General features: G+C 42.9%; 1 protein-coding gene across 1 annotated transcript in view; it reads right to left on the bottom strand.

Annotated features, from left to right (window-relative positions):
• The window catches only part of LOC139555138 (voltage-gated delayed rectifier potassium channel KCNH8-like), a 95427-nt gene that overhangs the window by 8821 nt on the left and 62527 nt on the right, over positions 1 to 24079 (bottom strand). Inside the window, exons 8-14 of the mRNA XM_071368675.1 lie at positions 14102 to 14314; positions 13037 to 13236; positions 9331 to 9580; positions 7565 to 7779; positions 6805 to 6843; positions 2024 to 2325; positions 1672 to 1787 (exon numbers count right to left, since the gene is read on the bottom strand). Of these exons, the coding sequence (XP_071224776.1) occupies positions 1672 to 1787; positions 2024 to 2325; positions 6805 to 6843; positions 7565 to 7779; positions 9331 to 9580; positions 13037 to 13236; positions 14102 to 14314 (1335 nt within the window). The remainder of the gene's footprint in view (positions 1 to 1671; positions 1788 to 2023; positions 2326 to 6804; positions 6844 to 7564; positions 7780 to 9330; positions 9581 to 13036; positions 13237 to 14101; positions 14315 to 24079) is intronic.

The following is a 24079-nucleotide window of genomic DNA, read 5'->3' as shown; positions in this document are numbered from 1 at the left end:
ATGTCATTGCATGCGTCATCCATGGCCTGGAGATGGGTGGCTTGGTCGTGAGGGCGCCTATCATATACCTTCCACCTCCATGTGGAGAAAAATTCCTCAATCGGGTTAAGGAAAGGAGAGTATGGGGGTAAGTACAGGGTGGTAAATTGTGGATGGGCCTGAAACCATACTTGCACCATTTGAGCATGGTGGAACCTGACATTATCCCACACAATGACATTGGTCATGCCATCAGCTCTACAGACCTGATTTAGCTCATCAAGGAAGGTTACATTCGAACAGCGAATCATGTGGCTGCCTGCAACTCAATATATAGAGTATATAGAGTAGAGAGCTTTAGATGTTGTTCGACCAAACATTAGAACAGGCAAGATGCGTAATCTAAGCAACTTTGACCGTGGTATGATTGTTGATGCCACACATGGTGATTCCAGCATCTCAGAAACAGCTGCCTTCCTGGGATTTTTACGCACTACAGTCTCTAGAGTTTACAGAGAATGGTGTGATAAACAAAACACATTCAGTGAGCGGCAGTTCTGTGGGCAACAAAACCTTGTTAATGAAAGAGGTCAGAGGAGAATGTCCAGACTCATTCAAGCTGACAGAAAGGCCACACATGCTCAAATAACAGCTGTTTAAAACAGTGGTGTGCAGAATGGCATCTCTTAATGTACAACACCATGAATAATTCAGGCTGTTGTGCAGGCAAAAGGGGGTCCTACCCAGTACTAGATAGGTGTACCTAATAAAGTGAGTATACAGTAATGTCAAATCTGAAAACATGGTCTGGAAAAGTGATAAAGAATGATGATGAAATATTACATCCATAGATAATGTAGTCCAATTGGTTCATGTTTCACGGTAATTGATGTCAATGGATCTCGTTATCCTGAAACTTTCATGATCTAAACATGGAATATTGTTTGTCAGTTTCCATAAAACTATGCATTAAGAGTAATGCAACAGTTACTCATCATTTTGAGCAGTTGTATGAGTTGATAGTTAGATCATTGTAATGAAATGAATAGACAGTCATTTCAGATGTAATGTGTGAATTGCATTTTGAAATGGTAATACTTTGATGTTAAGTTGTGTCATTTTGAACAGGTGATTTTAGTTCAATGAACAAATTATCTTAGCTTTATGTGTATTGTATCCAAGCAATTGGAAAAAGTGTTAGAGTTTTGAAAAATGTGCATTATGATCATCGGTTGTGAGTTTTGTGTCTAGAGTTTTGAAAAATGACATCAAGGTTCTGAAATTAGTGCCAAAGTAATTGTAAAAAACTGTAATTACAACTCGTGATTGTGATTGTAGCTGTGATTGTGGTTATGGTTATGGTGGTAGAGACCTCTAGATGTGATTGTGGTTGTGGTTATGGTTGTGGAGACCTGTAGATGTGATTGTGGTTGTGGTTATGGTTGTGGAGACCTGTAGATGTGATTGTGGTTGTGGTTATGGTTGTGGAGACCTGTAGATGTGATTGTGGTCGTGGTTATGGTTGTAGAGACCTGTAGATGTGATTGTGGTTGTGGTTATGGTTGTGGAGACCTGTAGATGTGATTGTGGTTGTGGTTATGGTTGTGGAGACCTGTAGATGTGATTGTGGTTGTGGTTATGGTTGTGGAGACCTGTAGATGTGATTGTGGTTGTGGTTATGGTTGTGGAGACCTGTAGATGTGGCTGGTGCGCTCCCTGAACCGCTGACTGGACAGGCTCGACTAGGAGAGAAGGAGAACAGTGGAGACGTCTCTGTACCTTCATTGTCTTCTGTACCGTCCACAACCCTGGAAAGAGAGAAAGAGAGGCAGAGACCGAGAGAGAGAGAGAGAAGCAGAGGGAGTGAGCGCCAGAGGGAAGAAGGGAGTGAGGGACAGAGAGAGAGGGAGGGAGGGAGAGCAAGAGAGAGGGGGAGGAAAGGGAGAGAAAGTGACAGATTAGACAGGCGGACTGATAGACAGATCAACTGATGTCATTTTGTGATTGATGAGTCAATAAAATGCAGGATAGTATTAGCTGTTACCTAGGGCTGAGGTTGGAGCGGTCTAGCGTGGTGAGAGCTGTCTGGTGGATCTTGATCTTCTTCCTCAGTTTCCTAGTGTTCTGGTGTGTTACTTCTCTGCCACTGTGCAACTCTCTCTCCATCTCAGCTCTACCTAGTGGAGACTTCCCAGATGACACCACTCTGGGGTACAGAACGATGTTCCGCTCCGATTCTGGAGACACAGACACCAGCTCATCTTCCTCATCCTCTTCCTCCTGCACCTGGTTCTCGATGATGGATGGATAGTACTGGATCACTCGTCCGTTGCCTCTCCCCTCTGACTAGAGAGAGAGAGAGAGAGGAAAAAGAAAGAAAGAGCATATAAGACAGAGAACACTCATTGGAGATTCAAACAACATTCACTGTGCATTCATGTTATTTTACAGACAGACAAACAACATTCACTGTGCATTCATGTTATTTTACAGACAGACAAGCAACATTCACTGTGCATTCATGTTATTTTACAGACAGACAAACAACATTCACTGTGCATTCATGTTATTTTACAGACAGACAAACAACATTCACTGTGCATTCATGTTATTTTACAGACAGACAAGCAACATTCACTGTGCATTCATGTTATTTTACAGACAGACAAACAACATTCACTGTGCATTCATGTTATTTTACAGACAGACAAACAACATTCACTGTGCATTCATGTTATTTTACAGACAGACAAACAACATTCACTGTGCATTCAAGTTATTTTACAGACAGACAAATAACATTCACTGTGCATTCATGTTATTTTACAGACAGACAAACAACATTCACTGTGCATTCATGTTATTTTACAGACAGACAAACAACATTCACTGTGCATTCATGTTATTTTACAGACAGACAAACAACATTCACTGTGCATTCATGTTATTTTACAGACAGACAAACAACATCACTTGTGCTTGGAGTCACACAATCAAATACATTTTGGGGACACCTTGTTCTACTGATGAATCTGGATGCTATGGAATTGAGAGAACAGAGGATTGCTGTAACTAAAGGACTGTCTGGAACAGACAGCACCAATGAGACCAGAGCTGCATCCCAAATTGCACCCTTTTCCCTACATAGTTCATTACTTTTGAGCAGGGCCCATAGGGAATAGGGTGCCATTTGGGCAGGATTCCATTGTAATGTGTGACAGCCAAACAGCCACCTCAGTGAAGAAGGTTCTATTTTTATAATAGCTAAAGTTCTCTCAGGGTTCTGTGCTGCCACGGCTGACAGAACTCAAGGTTCTCTCAGGGTTCTGTGATGCCACGGCTGACAGAACTCAAGGTTCTCTCAGGGTTCTGTGCTGCCACAGCTGACAGAACTCAAGGTTCTCTCAGGGTTCTGTGCTGCCACGGTTGACAGAACTCAAGGTTCTCTCAGTGTTCTGTGCTGCCACGGCTGACAGAACTCAAGGTTCTCTCAGGGTTCTGTGCTGCCACGGCTGACAGAACTCAAGGTTCTCTCAGGGTTCTGTGCTGCCACGGCTGACAGAACTCAAGGTTCTCTCAGGGTTCTGTGCTGCCACGGCTGACAGAACTCAAGGTTCTCTCAGTGTTCTGTGCTGCCACGGCTGACAGAACTCAAGGTTCTCTCAGTGTTCTGTGCTGCCACGGCTGACAGAACTCAAGGTTCTCTCAGGGTTCTGTGCTGCCACGGCTGACAGAACTCAAGGTTCTCTCAGGGTTCTGTGCTGCCACGGCTGACAGAACTCAAGGTTCTCTCAGGGTTCTGTGCTGCCACGGCTGACAGAACTCAAGGTTCTCTCAGGGTTCTGTGCTGCCACGGTTGACAGAACTCAAGGTTCTCTCAAGGTTCTGTGCTGCCACGGTTGACAGAACTCAAGGTTCTCTCAGGGTTCTTTGCTGCCACGGTTGACAGAACTTAAGCCTGCACTTAATGTTACATACTCTGGGAAAAATGCTGAGCAATATATATTTAGATATAATTGAATAAGGTTCCACAACCTTCTTATACACAGACACTCAGAGAGAGAGAGAGAGACCAGGACCACACATTTAAAAAAAATCCATCTAGACACCGTTGCCCTAGAGCACACAAAAAACAATACATATCTCGGCCTAAACATCAGCGCCACAGGTAACTTCCACAAAGCTGTGAATGATCTGAGAGACAAGGCAAGAAGGGCCTTCTATGCCATCAAAAGGAACATAACATTTGACATACCAATTAGGATTTGGCTAAAAATACTTGAATCAGTTATAGAAGCCATTGCTCTTTATGGTTGTGAGGTCTGGCGTCCGCTCACCAACCAAGAATTCACAAAATGGGAAAAACACCAAATTGAGACTGCATGCAGAATTCTGCAAAAATACAACATAAACAACGTACAACGTAAAACACCAAATAATGCATGCAGAGCAGAATTAGGCCGATACCCACTAATTATCAAAATCCAGAAAAGAAATTACAACCACCTAGAAGGAAGCGATTCCCAAACCTTCCATAACAAAGCCATCACCTACAGAGATATGAACCTGGAGAAGAGTCCCCTAAGCAAGCTGGGCCTGGGGCTCTGTTCACAATCACAAACAGACCCCACAGAGCCCCAGGACAGCAACACAATTAGACCCAACCAAATCATGAGAAAATAAAAATATAATTACATGACACATTGGAAAGAATTTACAAAAAAACTGAGCAAACTAGAATGCTATTTGGCCCGAAACAGAGAGTACACCGTTTCAGAATACCTCACCACTGTGACTGACCCAAAATTAAGGAAATCTTTGACTATGTACAGACTCAGTGAGCATAGCCTTGCTATTGAGAAAGGCCGCCAAAGGCTGACCTGTCTCTCAAGAGAAGACAGGCTATTTGCACACTGCCCTCCAAAATGAGGTGGAAACTGAGGTGTACTTCCTAACCTCCTGCCCAATGTATGACCATATTAGAGACACATATTTCCCTCAGATTACACAGATACACAAAGAATTCGAAAAACAAATCCAATTTTGATAAACTCACATATCTATTGAGTGAAATACCACAGTGTGCAATCACAGCAGCAAGATGTGTGACCTGTTGCCACAAGAAAAGAGCAACCAGTGAAGAACAAACACCATTGTAAATACAACCCGTATTTATGTTTATTGATTTTCCCTTCTGTACTTTAACTATTTGCCTACATTACAACACTATACATAGATATAATATGACATTTGAAATATCTGTAATCTTCTGGAACTTCTGTGAATGTAGTGTTTACTGTTCATATTTCACTTGCTTTGGCAACGTAAACATATGTTTCCCATGCCAATAAAGGCCCTTAAATTGAAACTGAATTGAGAGAGAGTGAGGAGGGAGGGGGAGATGGAGAAAGAGAAAGAGGTCTCTATTCAGTGTTAAAATCCATTATTGACTTGTAGGCTCTGGGAGCACCTGGCACACTAAGCCTTTGTGTGTGACAAGGTGGGAGCAAGAGCCCAGTGAAGCACATTAGTTAACTATGACCTGGGGAATAATGAAGGCAGCACAGGTACAGGTCGCACTTTGACCTTGGCTGTAATGAACAGCGTGACCCCTGACCTCAATGATTTTGATGACCTTTCAACCCCTAATGAGCCAGATCTTTCGAAAAAGTCTGAAACCCTCTTTGAAGAGTATCTTAAATAACTCTCAAGGCGCCCCTGCCGCCCCTGACACACACACACACACACACACACACACACACACACACACACACACACACACACACACACACACACACACACACACACACACACACACACACACACACACACACACACACACACACACACACACACACTGCGGCCCCCCTATCCTTCTCTGATTAATCACCTAGTCTAATACTGTTCTCAGATTTCTACCCAAAATTCCCTCACTTCCTCTTGTGAATATTAAATGACGCCCCACTCTGCTCTGTAATTGAATGAGTCGCCAAAGTTTCCCCCGGCAGTCTGTCAATCAAATCAGCTCTTCCACTCAAACTTCCCTCCCCCATCCCCATCCCCCCATCCCTCCACCCCCAACCCCCATCCCCATCCCCTCATCCCTCCATCCCCAACCCCCATCCCCTCATCCCTCCATCCCCAACCCCGATCCCCTCATCCCCATCCCCTCATCCCTCCATCCCATCCCCTAATCCCTCCATCCCCAACCCCCCCTCCACCCCCATCCCATCATCCCTCCATCCCCATCCTCTCATCCTCCATCCCCAACCCCCATCCCCTCATCCCTCCATCCCCATCCCCTCATCCCTCCATCCCCAACCCCTTCTCCATCCCCAACCCCCATCCTCTCATCCTCCATCCCCAACCCCCATCCCCTCATCCCTCCATCCCCATCCCCTCATCCCCAACTCCCTCCATCACCATAAAAACGCAAACTTCCCTCACCAATGAATATGCCCCCCCACCCCTCTCTCCATCATTCCCTCCTTCCCCTCCTCCCTCTGAACCCCCTCCGCCACTAATAAAAATCATTACGCCAAAGAGCGATTTGAGTCAATTACAAAAGATGGAGACTGGAAGAGTTTTTACTACTGTGTCATAAGAAACATTAAATGATTTTGGAAGAAGTTTATTCATGGTTATTTGTGGGTCAGTTTCTGAGGGGGCTCTCTGCACCATTATTAAAACATCAAAAATCCCTTAAAGGAGAGATGTTGACTATAACGTCTCAGTACAAACCCCTTGGCTTTGTTTTACATAGAAAATATCCAACATTGATAGAACTGTTATCAGATATCTTCGTTAGTGTCTTTTTAACAGTACCTGTGTGTCCAAAGGTTTGGTGGACAATCTGGACATAACCTGTCAGAAAGATGGAAGAAAAGTGAGTGAATTTAACATGTCTATATTGCCCAACCCAGACGTTATCCTCCCTCTCAGAAACTCTTTATGACATAATGTTGTTGCAGGAAATCTCTCCTGAGCTGCCCCTCTCAATAGAATAGTTTTCCACTTTGCGCTGTGGCAGTGTGTCTGTGTGTGTGCAAGCATGTGTGCGTTAGTGTTTAAGTGTGTGTGTGTGTGTGTGTGTGTGTGTGTGTGTGTGTGTGTGTGTGTGTGTGTGTGTGTGTGTGTGTGTGTGTGTGTGTGTGTGTGTGTGTGTGTGTGTGTGTGTGTGTGTGTGTGTGTGTGTGTGTGTGTGTAAAGTGGGCCAGTGTTATTTGGGCAGCAGGACCAGACACACCTGACTGTAATTACAGCAGCATTCCTCATTTAGGAACCCAGGCTATTGCTGCACTCCATCATCTCTCTCTCTCTCTCTCTCTCTCTCTCTCTCTCTCTCTCTCTCTCTCTCTCTCTCTCTCTCTCTCTCTCTCTCTCTCTCTCTCTCTCTCTCTCTCTCTCTCTCTCTCTCTCTCTCTCTCTCTCTCTCTCTCTCTCTCTCTCTCTTGCTCTCTCTCTCACTCTCTCTCTCTCTGTCTCTATCTCTCTTCTCTCTCACTCGCTGTCTCTTGCCCTCTCTCGCTCTCTCTCCTCTCGCTGTCTCTCTCTCTCTCGCACTATGCATGTGCATGTGACTCACATGGCACTCGTGTCCCTCCCTCAGGTTGTATGTGAGATCCAGCTGGATGTCCTGGACAAAGCGGCTGGTGTACTCTGGGTAGAGGTCCAGTACCTCATACAGACCACTCAGGTTGATACACTGCAGGTCACAATAGGTTAGGGCCTTCACATCTGCGTTGGTCTTTATCACCCGGTCATCTATAGACATGTTGGCCCCGATCAGGTCACCCTTACCTGGGGAGGGAAAGGGAGGGATGGACGTTTCAGACAGAGAGCTGTAAACATAGAATTAGAATTACTAGAATAGACAAAGCCACATAATTTCTAGGGCTGTATTTGTGTGTCATGGACTGTTATTAATAACATAATCTGATCAGTCATAGATCATAGTTAGAACATAGCATAGAATATATTGTATGTCATAAAGTGACACTATGTTTCTGTTTTTCTATTTAGTGTGCCCTCATTTTCCTGTGTTGGATGTAGGCTCCGTGTATTGGCTAGGTGTGCATGATGTCATGAGGAAGGTAGAATAGCCCTTGAGCTGTGCTAAAGTATTTATCATTGTCATACTGAACTGTGAACACTGCTTATCTGCATTGGGTGCTGGGGGGTGCTGATAGTAAGCAGTGCTGTCGTGACTGCTCTCATCCCCTCGCTCTCCTCTTTTCTCTATTCACCCCTACCTCCCTCACTCCCTTTCTCCGTTTGTCTCCTTTCCTCTCCTCTATCTATTCCTCCTCTCTCTCTACCGCTCAAACCCCCCCCCCCCCCCCCCCCCTCCTCTTCTTTTGTGTGGCACACTCTCGCTCGGAGCTTGGCTGAGCGGTTTTGGCTGTGAGAAGGTTTGTAAGGAGTTGGCGTAATGCTTTAGAGAGCTTCACTCTTCCCAGATTGTCAATGTCAGCCTGACCTTCTGCACAGTCAGCAGGAGAGCTCTGAAAGAGAGTGTTGCCCCTGTTAAATACTGTATACACACATTACATAGTCACTCTGGCACAGAACAGGGCAGTACGGCTGGCCCGTAACGTTAATAATATGCATGTCAATCTCTCCTGGCTCAAAGAGGAGAGAGGAGAGATTGACTTCATCACTACTGGTATTTGTGAGAAGTATTGATGTTGCTGGATCGCAGGAAGAGTAGCTGCTGCCTTGGCAGGACCTAATGGGGATTCTTAATAAACCCCAGGAAGAGTAGCTGCTGCCTTGGCAGGAACTAACGGAGATCCTTAATAAATATAAATCAAAATACACACAAAGAACACTCACATAAACAAACACGCAGACTCACAAGTCTTTGTGCGACCCCCCCCCCCCCACACACACACACTAATAAGCCAACAAACAAGCACACAAAGGCTCAGTCACAGATACTGTACACAGGGACACACACACTCACACAGAGAGAGGGAGTGGCAGGTGACAGAGGCCTGTAGATTCAGCCCTACAATGGAAACTGTGATCCACAGGTGGCCTGTTGGGATGGAATCAGCCAAGTAGCATTACAAAGTGTTCCAACAATGGACTCCATCTGCCTGCCTGTCTGTCTGCCTTTCTGTCCTCGGCCTACCTACCCACCTATCCAACCGCCCCTCCCTCCCTCCCTTTCCTCTCGCTTCCCATTCCTCCCTCTCCCCCTTCCCACTTCCATTCCTCCCTCCCTCTCCCCATTCCTCCCTCCCTCCCTTTTCTCCCTCCCTCCATCCCTTTCCTCCCTCGCTCCCTACCTCCCTCCCTTCCTCCCTTTCCTCCCTCACTCCCTCTACAGGCAGCACCATGTCTCACCCAGTATAGCCAGCACCATGCCGTCCTTCAGCACCTCCATGGACCCAGAGCAGACGAAGAAGATGGCCTGCAGGGCATCCCCCTGGCGCAGCAGGTACTCCCCGGGGGCGCAGAACGTGGTCTTGATGTGCAGGGACAGGGAGCGCAGGCACCCTCTGCTGGCCGAGGCAAACAGTGACAGCTCCAGGATCTCCTTGTTCAAGTGCATGGTGATGTCGGAGCGCAGCTCGTCTGGGAAGTCCTTCAGCAGCTATGCAGGGGGATGGTGGAAGGGAAAGAGAGAGGGAGGGGGAGGAAAAGAGAGAGAGAGAGGGGGGGAGGAAAAGAGAGAGAGAGAGAAAGAGAGAGAGAAACAGAGAGAGCGGGAGAGAGAGAAACAGAGAGATTGTTAGCCATGGCACGATTGCAGTTGACCGTAAACTGCTATCTTGGTCAGGACCCTCTCGAGAAAGAGATTATTCATCTCAAGGGACTTCCTGATTAAAAAGGTTAGAAAAAGGTAAGCTAAATAAATACAATTTTAAAAGTGATGATGTCACCAAAAATCTGCATGTCTAAGGCCACTTTGAATAAAGGCACTTTGGTGAAAATATTGCAAGTGTTTGCAATAAGTTGTGCTGACTTTAGCTGGTGCTGCATGGAGTGAGTTGAACTTTTGACCCAGCACAACTGGGGGTATCTTAAACAAACATTATTGAAAGAAGACATAATGATACAACAGCACCACACACCAGCGCATGTATTCATAAAGCATCTCAAAGTATGACTATCTACTCATCTAGGATCAGTTTTTCCTTACAGATTATATTGAATGGACAGGGTGAGTCTGATTCTAGATCAGCCCTCCTACTTTGACCCTATATTGAGACCTCTGCATCTGCCAACACACTATTGTTCCCACCAGGGGCGTTGTATGGGGGGGGGGGGGGGGTTAGGATGATTCTAAGGGCCTGTGACTGACAGGGGCCCTAAAACATTATTAGAACATTAGGTAATTTTTTTTCAAGATTAAATTATTAACCTATCATCATTAATATAATATTTTATTTACAATGTACTAATAAAACTAACAGTTTATTTAAAATTTTCTTGATTTTGGAAAAAAGTAAACATCCAGCGAGCCTCTGTATTGGCCAACCCCCCCTATTTACATGAAATGGTTCGGTCCTGCCCCCAAATCGTCGTGTCTCAGCTTCCTAAAGAGAAATCTGACTTCCGAAAACGAAAAGAAAGAAAAGAGAGACAAGAGAGAGAAAAGGATGGGCGTATGTCAGTATGTCACCCAATTTTTCACAAAGGAAGTTGGGTGAGGTCCGTGAGTGGTGGAAATTAACCTGTTAGCTTAGTTCATAGTGAGATAGGCTACTTTTGCTCCCCTAACATTAGTTACTTCATATCTTCACAGAAAATAAAGAGTGTTTACATTTCGCTCTCTTTTAGCCGACATTTAATCAATGTAGGCAAACTTTTAGCAAGCTATTCATACTAAATCCGTTGTCCCTGCCCCTGCCTGGTGCCAGGCCCAACAGATGCAGCTTCAGGCTCAGCAGCCCTGTCTCCCCATCCCCATATCCCTGAACCAGCCCTGTCTCCTCATCCCCATATCCCTGAACCAGCCCTACTCACAACTGAAGGAGGAGGTGAGCAGCATTGTGTTGAATGACATGTCAGTTGGCATAATTGCAGGTTCTGCAATGCATTGAGGACAGGAATATGATTCTCCAGTCAGGAAAAATTTCACTTGACACAGATGCAGCCAATATCAGAGCCTTAAAGGAAGAGATGCAGGCTCTTAGAGATGGATGGGAGTCTCTCCTGTCTGAGGCAACACTGATTGCTACGCAAATGGATGTTGCACCTCAATTTAGCAAGGAACACAGCCGCCAGAGGAAAAGGAAGATATTCCATGATGAGACCTCTCAAGAGGAGACAGCTCAGGACAGTGCAGCAATGGTGTTTCAGAACACAGTGTTTTTTACTGCAATGGACAACATCATAAGTGACCTGGACACTAGGTTCCACACCACTGCAAAAATTGTAGAATAATATTCTGCTGTTCTGAAAGTTGGGCAGATTAGTGAGGATAAAGTCTCTTCTGTGTGCCAACCACTGATCATGAAGTATTCCAGAGATCTTACACCGGAGTTTCAAAATGAAGTAAGACACCTGAACACTGTAAATGCTGCCACTTTCCCCCCTAACTTGTCCCCTCTTGGTCTCCTGAACGCAATTTGTAAGATGCAGCTGCAAAGCATTTTTGGAGAAGTGTGCATTGCTTTATGTATATTTTGCACACTGCCTGTGACTTGATCAGTGACTTTACTAGCAAGAAGGCTCGGCGCTGGGCTCTTGGTGAGTAAGGCTGAGCAAGAGCCAGTGATAACTGTTAAATGGCAAGGCTATTGCATCACTACACACATGATGCCCACAGGCTGAGAACAAGACTGAGAACAAGACTGAGAACAGACTGAGAACAAGATATATCTCAAAGTAATGGCTGGATTGCCATAAAATGTGTTGTGCACAATCAAGACCCCAAGTGGAAGAAACCTATTGATTTGGTGACCTCTTGACCTTTCCTCTAGCGCCACCATCAGGCCTTTTCATTTCCATGTTGTTTTCCATTTCCACTTTCACAGCTGCTTATTTTCTAGTTGGTATGTATACCTTAGTTCAAAAATCTGCTGCTGATTTTATTATTTTGTTTGTTATATAATTCTATAGATGATAATGTTTATTTATTGTAATTGAAAAGGTTAATGTATATTTAAGTTATATTTATTTTAAGTTATACATTAATGTTAAGAGAATTTTCCATTCAAGAATTTATCATTAAAATGACATTTAGACTGTAAAAGATGGCCTTTAGCACATTTCTTATAGAGGGTATCAGTCTTGCATCAAATAGTGAATTCCACTGTATGCAGAATGTTGCATGCATGTCTGCACAGTGCTATATTTTCACAGCTCACTGTCAGTAAATATCGTACAGTAAATATTGGACTACAAGAGAGTTGCAAGCCTGCAAAGGTAGCGTTATTTAAAGCTTTGAACGGGTCAATTGGGTTCTGGAGGTGTGTGGTTACAGAAATTGCGCAGGGTTGGTGTGGCCTGTGGTGGTGGGGCCCAATGTGATATCTTTTCATGGGGCCCAATATCCCTGGCGGCGCCCCTGGTTCCCACCACAAAACACCAGCTACATTACTATGCCATTAATGTCCAACATCTAATCATCCCTGACACACAACATCTGTCAGTCTCTGTTTTAGCCAATAGCAGAAACGTGATGAACAGAAAATATCAATGAGTCATCATGACAACAGATGCCCACTTTAATCAACAGGCCTATCTATAATTCATACATCTGTGATTCATCTCCCTGCCCTATCAGAATGCTCTGTTCTGTTATGTGTTTGCTGTCTGTCTCAAAAGCAAACTGCTCCTGAGGCATGATGGGCCACTGTCTCTCTCTTTGTGCTGCTCTGTATCTCAGTCTATCCATCTCTCATGCTCGTTCTCTCTCTCTCTCTTTCTGACTCTCTTTCACCCCCCCCTCTCTATTTTTTTAATACTTTTTCAGCCAAACTTCTTCATGGTTTACACTCTCATCATCAAGCCCTTGATAGTTGAATCAGGAGTGATAGTGTCGGGCTGAAACAAAAACCTATAATAACACTCTCCCACAAAGGGTGTTCAGATTGCTCACCTCGTTGGAGTCAATGCCGTTGTTGACAGACCATGTGGTCTGGAAGTACTCCAGCATGCGCTGTTTGAGGCCCTGGGGCAGGTGGTGGACCCGGATGAAGTCCTTCAGGTCCTTGGTGCGGGTGTGGTACTGGGACCAGCGAGAGTACATCCTCTGAATAATGGCTGTCACATTACCAAACACCAGGGCGTGCATCAACGCTGGAGGGGAGGGATGGCGGGAAAGAGGGAGGGGGGAAGGGAGGGAAAGACGGGCGGAGGGATTGGTGGGCAGGCAGGCAGGCCGAGGACAGACAGACAGGGGGAGGGAGGGTTGGAAATTAGGAGTTAGAGGGGCATGATATTGGGAGGTGGGTTTGGAGTTACAGTGTGGGAGTAAAATTTAGTTTGGGGGGTCACATTTGGAGATGGATGGGCAAGATATTTAGAGGTGGGGCATGATATTTAGAGGTGGGGCATGAGATTTAGAGAAGAGAAAAAAATTCTGAGAAAGATTTACTAGAGGTTAATCGTTCCATTTCCCCTTTACACACACCAGGTCAACCTATGCTTCACTATACACACTATCTGAGCTGGCTAGGTGTTTGTTTCCGTCTCACACACACTATGGGGAGGTAGGAGAGATGTGGTGTATGGGACACACACACACATCCCTTACTTCTCTATTCTCCCTGTGTGTGTGTGTGTGTGTGTGTGTGTGTGTGTGTGTGTGTGTGTGTGTGTGTGTGTGTGTGTGTGTGTGTGTGTGTGTGTGTGTGTGTGTGTGATTGCCCCCAGGCAGTCGGGGACATTTAACACAGCCAGGCTCATGAGCATTCAAAGGGAGAACACTTGCCACTGTGACCTCATTTCAACCCACCGCCCCAAAACCAGTTCACTTCTCTGGTTTGGACCAGATAAAACCAACGAGAAGCAGTCCAAACCAGACGAAGCTAACATTATGAACATTGCCTGGTGTTCACAGATGTCATTCTGAATAGTTCTTACATGCATTAATTGTGATGTGCGTGTGTGTGTGCCTGTGTGTGTGCCTGTTTGTGTGTCCATGTGTGTGTATCTCCCCTACCTCCGATGAGCATTGTGCAGATAGAGAAGATCTTCTCAGCGTCGGTGTTGGCCGACACGTTGCCGAAGCCGACGCTGGTCAGACTGGACAGGGTGAAGTAGAGAGAAGCGATGTAGACACTCCTCAGAGAAGGTCCGCTCAGCCCCGTCCCGTTCACCTCCCCCAGGGGGTCGTAGGGAGACTCCAGACGCTTCCCCAACTCATGGAGCCAGCCTGGAGACAGAGAGGAGGGAGGGAAAGATGGGCTTTGTTCCAATTCTCTACCCTTCTCTCGCTCAAAGTGTACACTCATACACTCCGTCATGATTTAGAAGAAGTGTAAGGAATGGTGGAAACTTCCTCCAGTCATGATTGTGAGGGGTGGAGAATCAGAACACAGCCATAGGCTTTGTCCAAAATGTCTTCATTTGCTCTAGATAGTGCACAACTTTTCACCAGAGCATTACACTATATAGGGCAGGGGTCTCCAAGAGGTCGATTGTGAGCTACCAATAGCTCGCAGCCCACCGATGAGTAACTCGCCAAACAATTCTGCATGTATTTTTCACGTGTTCCACCACAAACTGTCATAAACAAATCTCACATGTATCAGACACCTCAAGCTCCTGGCTACTATCAATCAAATCCACATTGACATTATCCCACCCTTGGTTAGCCACAATTTACTTAAAAAGTAACACAATATCTGCCAATTAATTTCCAGCAATAATGCCCCTTTACGTCTGTGTGGTGCACGCGTTTGTCTTTTATTCACTTTGTGTCACCAGTTAGTGTTAATGATATAGTAACTGTCTTCTGGTTAAACAGAAAGACAAAAATAAATAAACACAATAAAATAAATAACAAATAAAAACTTTCCCCAAAACATTCATGATTATTTGTATCAATCGGGTGGGCTTTTGTTTATTGCAAACTCTGTCATGACATATGCAGCAGCAAAAACATAGCTAGTCCAGCACATTCCTCTCTCACCAAAGAAGCATTTAACTTCTTTGGGACTGGGGGGCAGTATTGAGTAGCTTGGATAAAAAGGTGCCCAGAGTAAACTGCCTTCTACTCAGGCCTAAAAGCTAGAATGTGAATATAATTAGTAGATTTGGATAGAAAACACTCTGAAGTTTCTTAAACTGTTTGAATGATGTCTATGAGTATAACAGAACTCATATGACAGGCAAAAACCTGAGAAAAAATCCAACCAGGAAGTGGGAAATCTGAGGTTTGTAGTTTTTCAAGTCATTGCCTATCGAATATACAGTGTCTATGGGGTCATATTGCACTTCCTAAGGCTTCCACTAGATGTCAACAGTCTTTAGAACCTTGTTTGAGGCTTCTACTGTGAAGGAGGGGGGAATGAGGGCTCTTTGAGTCAGGGGTCTGGCAGAGTGCCATGAGCTCAGTCTCGCACGCTCCCGTGAGAGTTAGATGCGTTCCATTGCATTTCTACAGACAAAGGAATTCTCCGGTTGAAACATTATTGAAGATTTATGATAAAAACATCCTAAAGATTGATTCTATACTTCGTTTGACATGTTTCTACGAACTGTAATATGACTGTTCGTCTGAACTTTCGCCTGGACTTGCCCGCGCCTCCTGAGTTTGGATTTGTGTACTAAACTCACAAACAAAAAGGAGGTATTTGGACATAAATTATGGACTTTATCGAACAAAACAAACATTTATTGTGGAACTGGGATTCCTGGGAGTGCATTCTGATGAAGATCATCAAAGGTAAGTGAATATTTATAATGCTATTTCTGACTTATGTTGACTCCACAACATGGTGCGTATCTGTATGGCTTGTTTTTGTGTCTGAGCGCCGTACTCAGATTATTGCATGGTGTGCTTTTTCCGTAAAGTTTTTTTGAAATCTAACACAGTGGTTGCATTAAGGAGAAGTGGATCTAAAATTCCATGCATAACACTTGTATCTTTTAGCAATGTTTATTATGAGTATTTCTGTAAATTGATGTGGCTCTCTGCAAAATCACCGGATGTTTTGGAACTACTGAACATAACGCGCCAATGTAAACTGAGATTTTTGGATATAAATATGAACTTTATCGAACAAAACATACATGTATTGTGTAACATGAAGTCCTATGAGTGTCATCTGATGAAGATCATCAGAGGTTAGTGATTAATTTTATCTCTATTTCTGCTTTTTGTGACTCCTCTCTTTGACTGGAAAAATGGCTGTGTTTTTCTGTGACTAGGTGCTGACCTAACATAATCGTTTGGTGTGCTTTCGTCGTAAAGCCTTTTTGAAATCGGACACTGTGGCTGGATTTACAACAAGTTCATCTTTAAAATGGTGTAAAATACTTGTATGTTTGAGGAATTTTAATTATATGATTTCTGTTGTTTTGAATTTGGCGCCCTGCAATTTCACTGGCTGTTGGCGAGGTGGGACGCTACAGTCCCGAATATCCCAGAGAGGTTTTAAAGGGGTATTTCACTCAAAGATCAAAGTTTTTTCCCAGCCCTCAAACTTTGTCTTTTGATGTTATTTTAAGAATTGACATGGAAACGTCCAATGTCATTGTTTCTACATTAATAATTGTAATTTGGAGAGAGAAAACAGAACAAATCCCAAACCAGGAAAAAATGTACCAAGAAAATCGGAATTCGGGAAAATACAAATAGAGTGCCTATTTGAAAGCTAGGATTTATTTTTATCAGAAGTTCACAACATATGTAATCATTTAAAAGTAGCTCTCATGCTAGAAAACATTGGAGACCCCTAATATATGAAATAGGGTGCCATTTCAGATTAGCCCATAATAGAGATAGAGAGATTTAATCAGACGGACAAACTAAATGGTGGATTGTCATCATATCTCAGGCTGATTGATTTGTGTGGATAAGATAAAGATATGCAATAATGACTGTATAAAATAAATAATTCAACTACTGAGCTATATTGTATGCTAAAAAATCGGGTAGCTATATTATTTTATACTAATATAATTGCTCATAAAAATATATTTTGTTAAACAGGTAATACTTTTTTGCTCAAAAGAGTATGATTACGGATAAACCTGAATGAATCGTGAATAATGATGAGTGAGAAAATTACAGAGGGTCAAAGATCATACCTACATTAATGTGGATGCTACCATGATTACGGATAATCCTGAATTAATCGTGAATAATGATGAGTGAGAAAGTTATAGAGGTTCAAAGATCATACCTTAAACATGCTAACCTCCCATGTTATTGGTAATGGTGAGAGGTTAGCATGTCTTGGAGTTATGATCTTTGACCCGCTGTAACTTTTTCCTCATTATTCACGATCCATTCAGGATTATCCGTAATCATGGTTGCATCCACATTATGTACAAGTGTTTAAAAATATATTTTATTCTTATTTATTATAAAAGTGACTCCAAAATGTCACAAATTATTTAACATAATTTTTTACAATAATATAATTTCTATAGTTTTTTGCATAAAATATAGCTCAGTATTTTAATTATTTATTTCATACAGTAATTTTTGCTCATCTTCATCAAGGGTGTTAATCATTTCAGACCCCGCTGTATATACAGTATACCCTGAGTATACCAGACATTAAGAACACCTTCAAATATTGAGTTGCACCCCCATGGTTGGATGTCCTTTGGGTGGTGGACCATTTTTGATATACACAGGAAACTGTTGAGCGTGAAAAACTCAGCAGCGCTGCAGTTCTTGATACAAACCGATGCGCCTGTCGCAGTCCATGTAGGGTCAAATGACATTAGGAGGGCTAGCTCGGAACTGCTGAAAATGTATTTTAAAGAACTGATTCTTGCTCTGAAAGATTCCAAAAAGTGGCCAATTATTTCAGCCCTGGTACCATCGCTGGGCCGCGGCTGTGAAAGATTCAGCAGGCTGCTAGCATTGAACACTTGGCTAAAAGACAACTGTAGTTCTGTTGGCATAACGTTTCTAGATAACTTTGACACGTTTTGGTCCATCCAAATCATCTTGGCTCCTGGACCCTGTCCGTGCATTTCAAGGCTGCGTTGAGACAATGACTTATCATTGACCCAAGCCCTGCTCAGATAATCCTTACCATTGTGTCGCTGAGTTGTCGTAGTGCTGCTGCAAATGTACATTGTCCCAGGAGCGTTGGCAGTCATAATGTAAGTAACCTAATTTATGTCCCTCTAACTCCCCTGAATGCCTCTGTCGATCCTACAGCTATTGTATGCCGTAATTATGCGCCTATGAACATGGGTTATATTGTTAGCACTGTGGCGGTGTGCCCTAGTAGGAAATCCACTGTGTGCAGCTCACCCTGCACTATCAGCTCAAACATAAAAAACATTGTCATGTCTACCTCTGATAAGCCTCCCAATAAAGCAATAAAAACAATCAAGAATCCCAGAAAAGTGCTACAAATTGCCCACATTAACATACATAGCCTAAGAAACAAGGTTCATGAAATTGATAACTTTCTAGTAACATAACATTCATATATTGACTACCTCTGAAAGTCACTTAGATAATACCTTTGATGACACAGTGGTAGCAATACATGGTTTCAACATCTTCAGAAGAGACAAGGTTGCCTATTGTGGAGGTGTTGCAGTGTATGTTCAGAGTCATATTCCTGTAAAGCTTAGAGACGATCTCATGTCAAACGGTGTTGAAGTAATATGGCTACAGGTTCACCTGCCTCACCTAAAGCTCTTTCTTGTGGGTAGCTGCTATAGACCACCAAGTGCTAACAGCCAGTATCTGGATAATATGTGTGAAATGCTTGATAATGTGTTTGATATCAACAGAGAGGTATATTTTCTGGGTGACCTAAATATTGACTGGCTTTCATCAAGCTGCCCACTCATGAAAAAGCTTCAAACTGTAACCAGTGCCTGCAACCTGGATCAGGTTATCAGTCAAACTACAGTACCAGGGTACTTACAAACAGCACAGGAAGGAAATCATCCATGTGTATTGATCACAACTTTACTAATGCTGCAAAAATCTTCAGTAAAGAAGGATCCAAATCCATTGGATGTAGTGATTATAATATAGTAGCCATATCTAGGAAAACCAAAGCTCCAAAGGCTGGACCTAATATAGTGTATAAGAGGTCATACAATACCTTTTCCAGTGATTGCTATGTTGAAGATGTAAAGAATATTTGTCAGTCTGTAGTGTGTAATGAGGAGCAGTCAGGCGCTGCGCTTGACACATTTTTGAAATTCTAGTTAATAATAAGCATGCACCCATTAAGGTGACTGTAAAAACTGTTCAATCCCTGTGGATTGATAAGGAATTATAAAATGGTATGGTTGAGAGGGATGAGGCAATAGGAATGACAAATAAGTCTGGCTGCACAGCCGATTGGCAAACGTACTGTAAATTTAGAAATCATGTGACTAAACTGAAAAAATAAGAAGAAACTGTACTAAGAAACTAAGATAAATTACAGTTGCATTCGAAAGTATTCACATTTAGTTATATTACAGACTTATTCTAAAATGAATTACATTTTTTCCCCTCATCAGTCTAAACACAATAACCCATAACGACAAAGCAAAACCAGGTTTTTAGAAAAGTTTGCAAATGTATTAAATAGAAAAAACTGAAATATCACATTTACATAAGTATTCAGACCCTTTACTCAGTACTTTGTTGAAGCAACTTTGGCATCGAATACAGCCTTGATTCTTCTTGGGTATGATGCTACAAGCTTGGCACAACTGTATTTGGGGAGTTTCTCCCATTCTTTGCAGATCCTCTCAAGCTCTGTCAGGTTGGATGGGGAGCGTTGCTGCACAGCTATTTTAAGGTTTCTCCAGAGATGTTCCATCGGGTTCAAGTCCGGGCTCTGGCTGGGCCACTCAAGAACATTCAGAGACTTGTCCCCGAAGCCACTCCTGCATTGTCTTGGCTGTGTGCTAAGGGTCATTGTCCTGTTGGAAGGTGAACCTTCACCCCAGTCTTGAGCACTCTGGAGCAGGTTTTCATCAAGGATCTCTCTGTACTTTGCTCCATTCATCTTTCCCTCGATCCTGTCTAGGCTCCCATTCCCTGCCGCTGAAAAACATCCCCACAGCATGATGCTGCCACCATTCATCAGACCAGAGAATCTTATTTCTCCTGGTCTGAGTATCCTTTAGGTGCCTTTTGGCAAACTCCAAGCAGGCTCTTATGTGCCTTTTACTGAGGAGTGGCTTCCATCTGGCCACTACCATAAAGGCCTGATTGGTGGAGTGCTGCAGAGATGGTTGTCCTTCTGGAAGGTTCTCCCATCCCCACAGAGGAACTCTGGAGCTCTTTCAGAGTGACCATCAGGTTCAATGGTCATCTCCCTTACCAAGGCCCTTCTCCCCCGATTGTTCAGTTTGGCAGGGCGGCCAATTACCCTTCCCCAGATCTGTGCCACGATACAATCCTATCTCGGAGCTCTACGGACAATTCCTTTGACCTCATGGCTTGGTTTTTGCTCTGACATGCACTGTCAACTGTGGGACCTTATATAGACAGGTGTGTGCCTTTCCAAATCATGTCCAATAAATTGAATTTACCACAGGTGGACTCCAATCAAGTTGTAGAAACATCTCAAGGATGATCAATGGAAACAGGATGCAGCTGAGCTCAATTTTGAGTCTCATAGCAAAGGGTCTGAATACTTATATAAATAAGGTATTTCTGTTCTTTATTTGTAATAAATGTGCAAACATTTCTAAAAACTTGTTTCCGCATTGTCATTATGGGGTATTGTGTGTAGATTGACATTTTTATTAATACATTTTAGGCTGTAACATAACAGAATGTGGAAAAAGTCAAGGGCTGTAAATACTTTCCGAATGCACTGTATATAAAGAATGATAGTAAAAGGCTTTGGAGCACCTTAAATGACATTTTGGGAAAAAATGCAAACTTGGCTCCATCATTCATTGAATCAGATGGCTCATTCATCACAAAATGCACTGATATTGCCAATTACCTAAATGTTTTTTTCATTGGCAAGAATAGCAAACTTAGGCATGACAACAACAAATTCTGGACCTACACATTCATGCATAACTGACCAAATTATGAGAGACAAGCATTGTAATTTTGATTTCTGTAAAGTGAGTGTGGAAGAGAAGAAAAAAGTATTGTTGTCTATCAACAATTACAAGCCACCTGGGTCTGACAACTTGGATGGAAAATTACTAAGGATCATAGCGGACGATATGGTCAATATCATTTACCATCTCTTCAATCTAAGCCTACATGAAAGTGTGTGCCTTCAGGCCTGGAGGGAAGCAAAAATCATTACCCTACCCAAGAATAGCAACGCACCCTATACTGGCTCAAACAGCTGACCAATCAGCCTGTTACCAACCTTTAGTAAACTTTTGGAGAAAAATATTGTTTGACCAGATACAATGCTATTTCACAGTAAACAACTTAACAGATTTTTAGCATGCTTATATGAAAGGGCATTCAACATGCACGGAAATTGATAATAAAACGATTGTGGGAGCTGTTTTGTTAGACTCCAGTGCAGCTTTTATCGATCATAATCTGCTGCTGCAATAACGTATGAGTTATGGTTTTACATCCCCTGCTATAATGTGGATTGAGAGTTACCTGTCTAACATAACACAGAAGGTGTTCTTTAATGGAAGCCTCTGCAACATAATCCAGGTATAGTCAGGCATTCCCCAGGGCAGCTGTCTAGGACCCTTAATTTTTTACATTTTTTACTTATGACCTGCCACTGCTCTGAGTAAAGCCTGTGTGTCTATGTATGCTGATGACTCAACACTATACACGTCAGCTACCACAGCAAGCGGAATAACTGCAACACTTATCAAAGAGCTGCAGTCAGTTTCAGAATGGGTGCCAAATAACTAAAATCATTGTATTTGGGACAAATCATTCACTAAATGCTGAACCTCAACTAAATATTGTAATGAATAATGTGGACATTCAGCAAGCTGAGGAGACTAAACTGCTTGCAGTAACCCTGAATTGTAAACTGTCATGGTCAAAACATATTGACGCAACTGTAGCTAAGATGAGGAGAGGTCTGTCCATAATAAAACGCTGCTCTGCCTTCTTAACAGCACTATCAACAAGGCAGAACCAAATTTTATCGCACCTGGACTACTGGTCCAGTCTTACTGCTCATGCAAGCAGTAAAATCTGATTGGGAAAAAAACAGATACAAATATGCCTTATGGAACAGCAGGGACTGTGAAGAGACACACACACAGGCACAGACACACGTGTTGTAGATGTGTGTCTGTGTTGTCATTTTCTAACTTGTCTCCACTGATTGAAGTGAATATAACAAGTGATAAGGGAGCATAGCTTTCACCTGGATTCACCTGGTCAGTCAATGTCAGGTTCTTAATAACCTCTTGGAAATAGGAGGCGCTGTTTTCACTTTGGGAAAAAATCGTGCCCAAATTAAACGGCCTCGTACTCTGTTCTAGATCATACAATATGCATATTATTATTACTATTGGATAGAAAACACTCTGAAGTTTCTAAAACTGTTTGAATTATATCTGTGAGTAAAACAGAACTCATTTGGCAGCAAACTTCCAAACAGGAAGTGAAAATTCTGAAAATGGGGCTCTGTGTCAGGGCCTGCCTATTCAATTGCCTTATATTTATGGATCTGTATGCACTTCATACGCCTTCCACTAGATGTCAACAGGCAGTAGAATGTTGAATGGGGTGTCTAGCTTGATGTGAGACCGAATGAGAGCTTTTGGAGTGACAGGTCCGCCCTATTGGCAGTATTCAACTGCGCACCAGGGAACCCCACGTTGTCTTCTGAAATGCGTTAGGTATACACGACGAAATGCTCCGGCTCGGACTTTATTGGATACATATGATAAAAACATCATAAAGTTGGATTTTCAACCGAGTTTGACCAGTTTATTCGACGTTTATTGGGAATTTGGGAATTTTTCGTTCCATGCGCCAAGAGTTCTTGGACATGTGCGCTCCACATGGCTAGCCAAAGTTGCTAATTCGACAGAAGAAATGGACATTCTAAAACAAAACAACGATTTATTGTGGAAATAGGACTCCTTGCACTACATTCTGATGGAAGATCATCAAAGGTAAGAGAATATTTATGATGTTATTTCGTATTTTTGTGGTTTATGTTGGCTCCAACAAGGCGGAGAATTGGTGGGCGCTGTCTCAGAATATTGCATGCTGTACTTTGTACTAAAGTTATTTTTTTTTAAATCTAACACAGCGGTTGCATTAAGAACCAGTGTATCTTTCATTTGCTGTACAACATGTATTTTTTAGTAAAGTTTATGATGAGTTTTTTGGTTAGATTACGTGACTGTCCAAAATTTCTCCGGACAATTTGGTGCATTATGGCTACGTATTCACAATGTAAAACCACGATTTGTAGCTCTAAATATGCACATTTTCGAACAAAACATAAATGTATTGTATAACATGATGTTATAAGACTGTCATCTGATGAAGTTGTTCAAAGGTTAGTGATTAATTTTATCTCTATTTGTGGGTTTTGTGAAAGCTATGTTGGCGGTGAATAAATGGCATTGTGTGTTTGGCTATTGTGGTGAGCTAATATAAATATATATTGTGTTTTCGCTGTAAAACATTTTACAGCTGTAAAACATTTTACGGAAATGGCGGAAATGGCTGGATTCACAAGATGTTTATCTTTCATTTGCCTTATTGGACTTGTGATTTCATGAAATTATATTATATGATATCCCTGTGGCGCTAGGCTAGGCTATGCTAGTCAGCATTTTTGATGAGGATGATCCCGGATCCGGGATGGGGGGTCCGTAGAGGTTGTTTTGTACCCTCAGTGTATATAGCATAATTGGAGCCCATAATTGGAGTCAACAATATAGTTTCTCTGAGCTGTCTCCACTGTATCCAGAACGGTGGATGCCTAACATACAAACTGGAGTATTAGCAAGAACAAACAGAAAGGGCAGCTTGAACAAATGCCAGATGTGCTGGTCCATCTGAAGCCCAGTGGGT

Source organism: Salvelinus alpinus, chromosome 26 (assembly GCF_045679555.1).
Source record: "Salvelinus alpinus chromosome 26, SLU_Salpinus.1, whole genome shotgun sequence".
Lineage (NCBI taxonomy): Eukaryota > Metazoa > Chordata > Actinopteri > Salmoniformes > Salmonidae > Salvelinus > Salvelinus alpinus.
The sequence above is the reverse complement of the archived record's forward strand: the minus strand, read 5'-3'. Positions and strand labels throughout refer to the sequence as shown.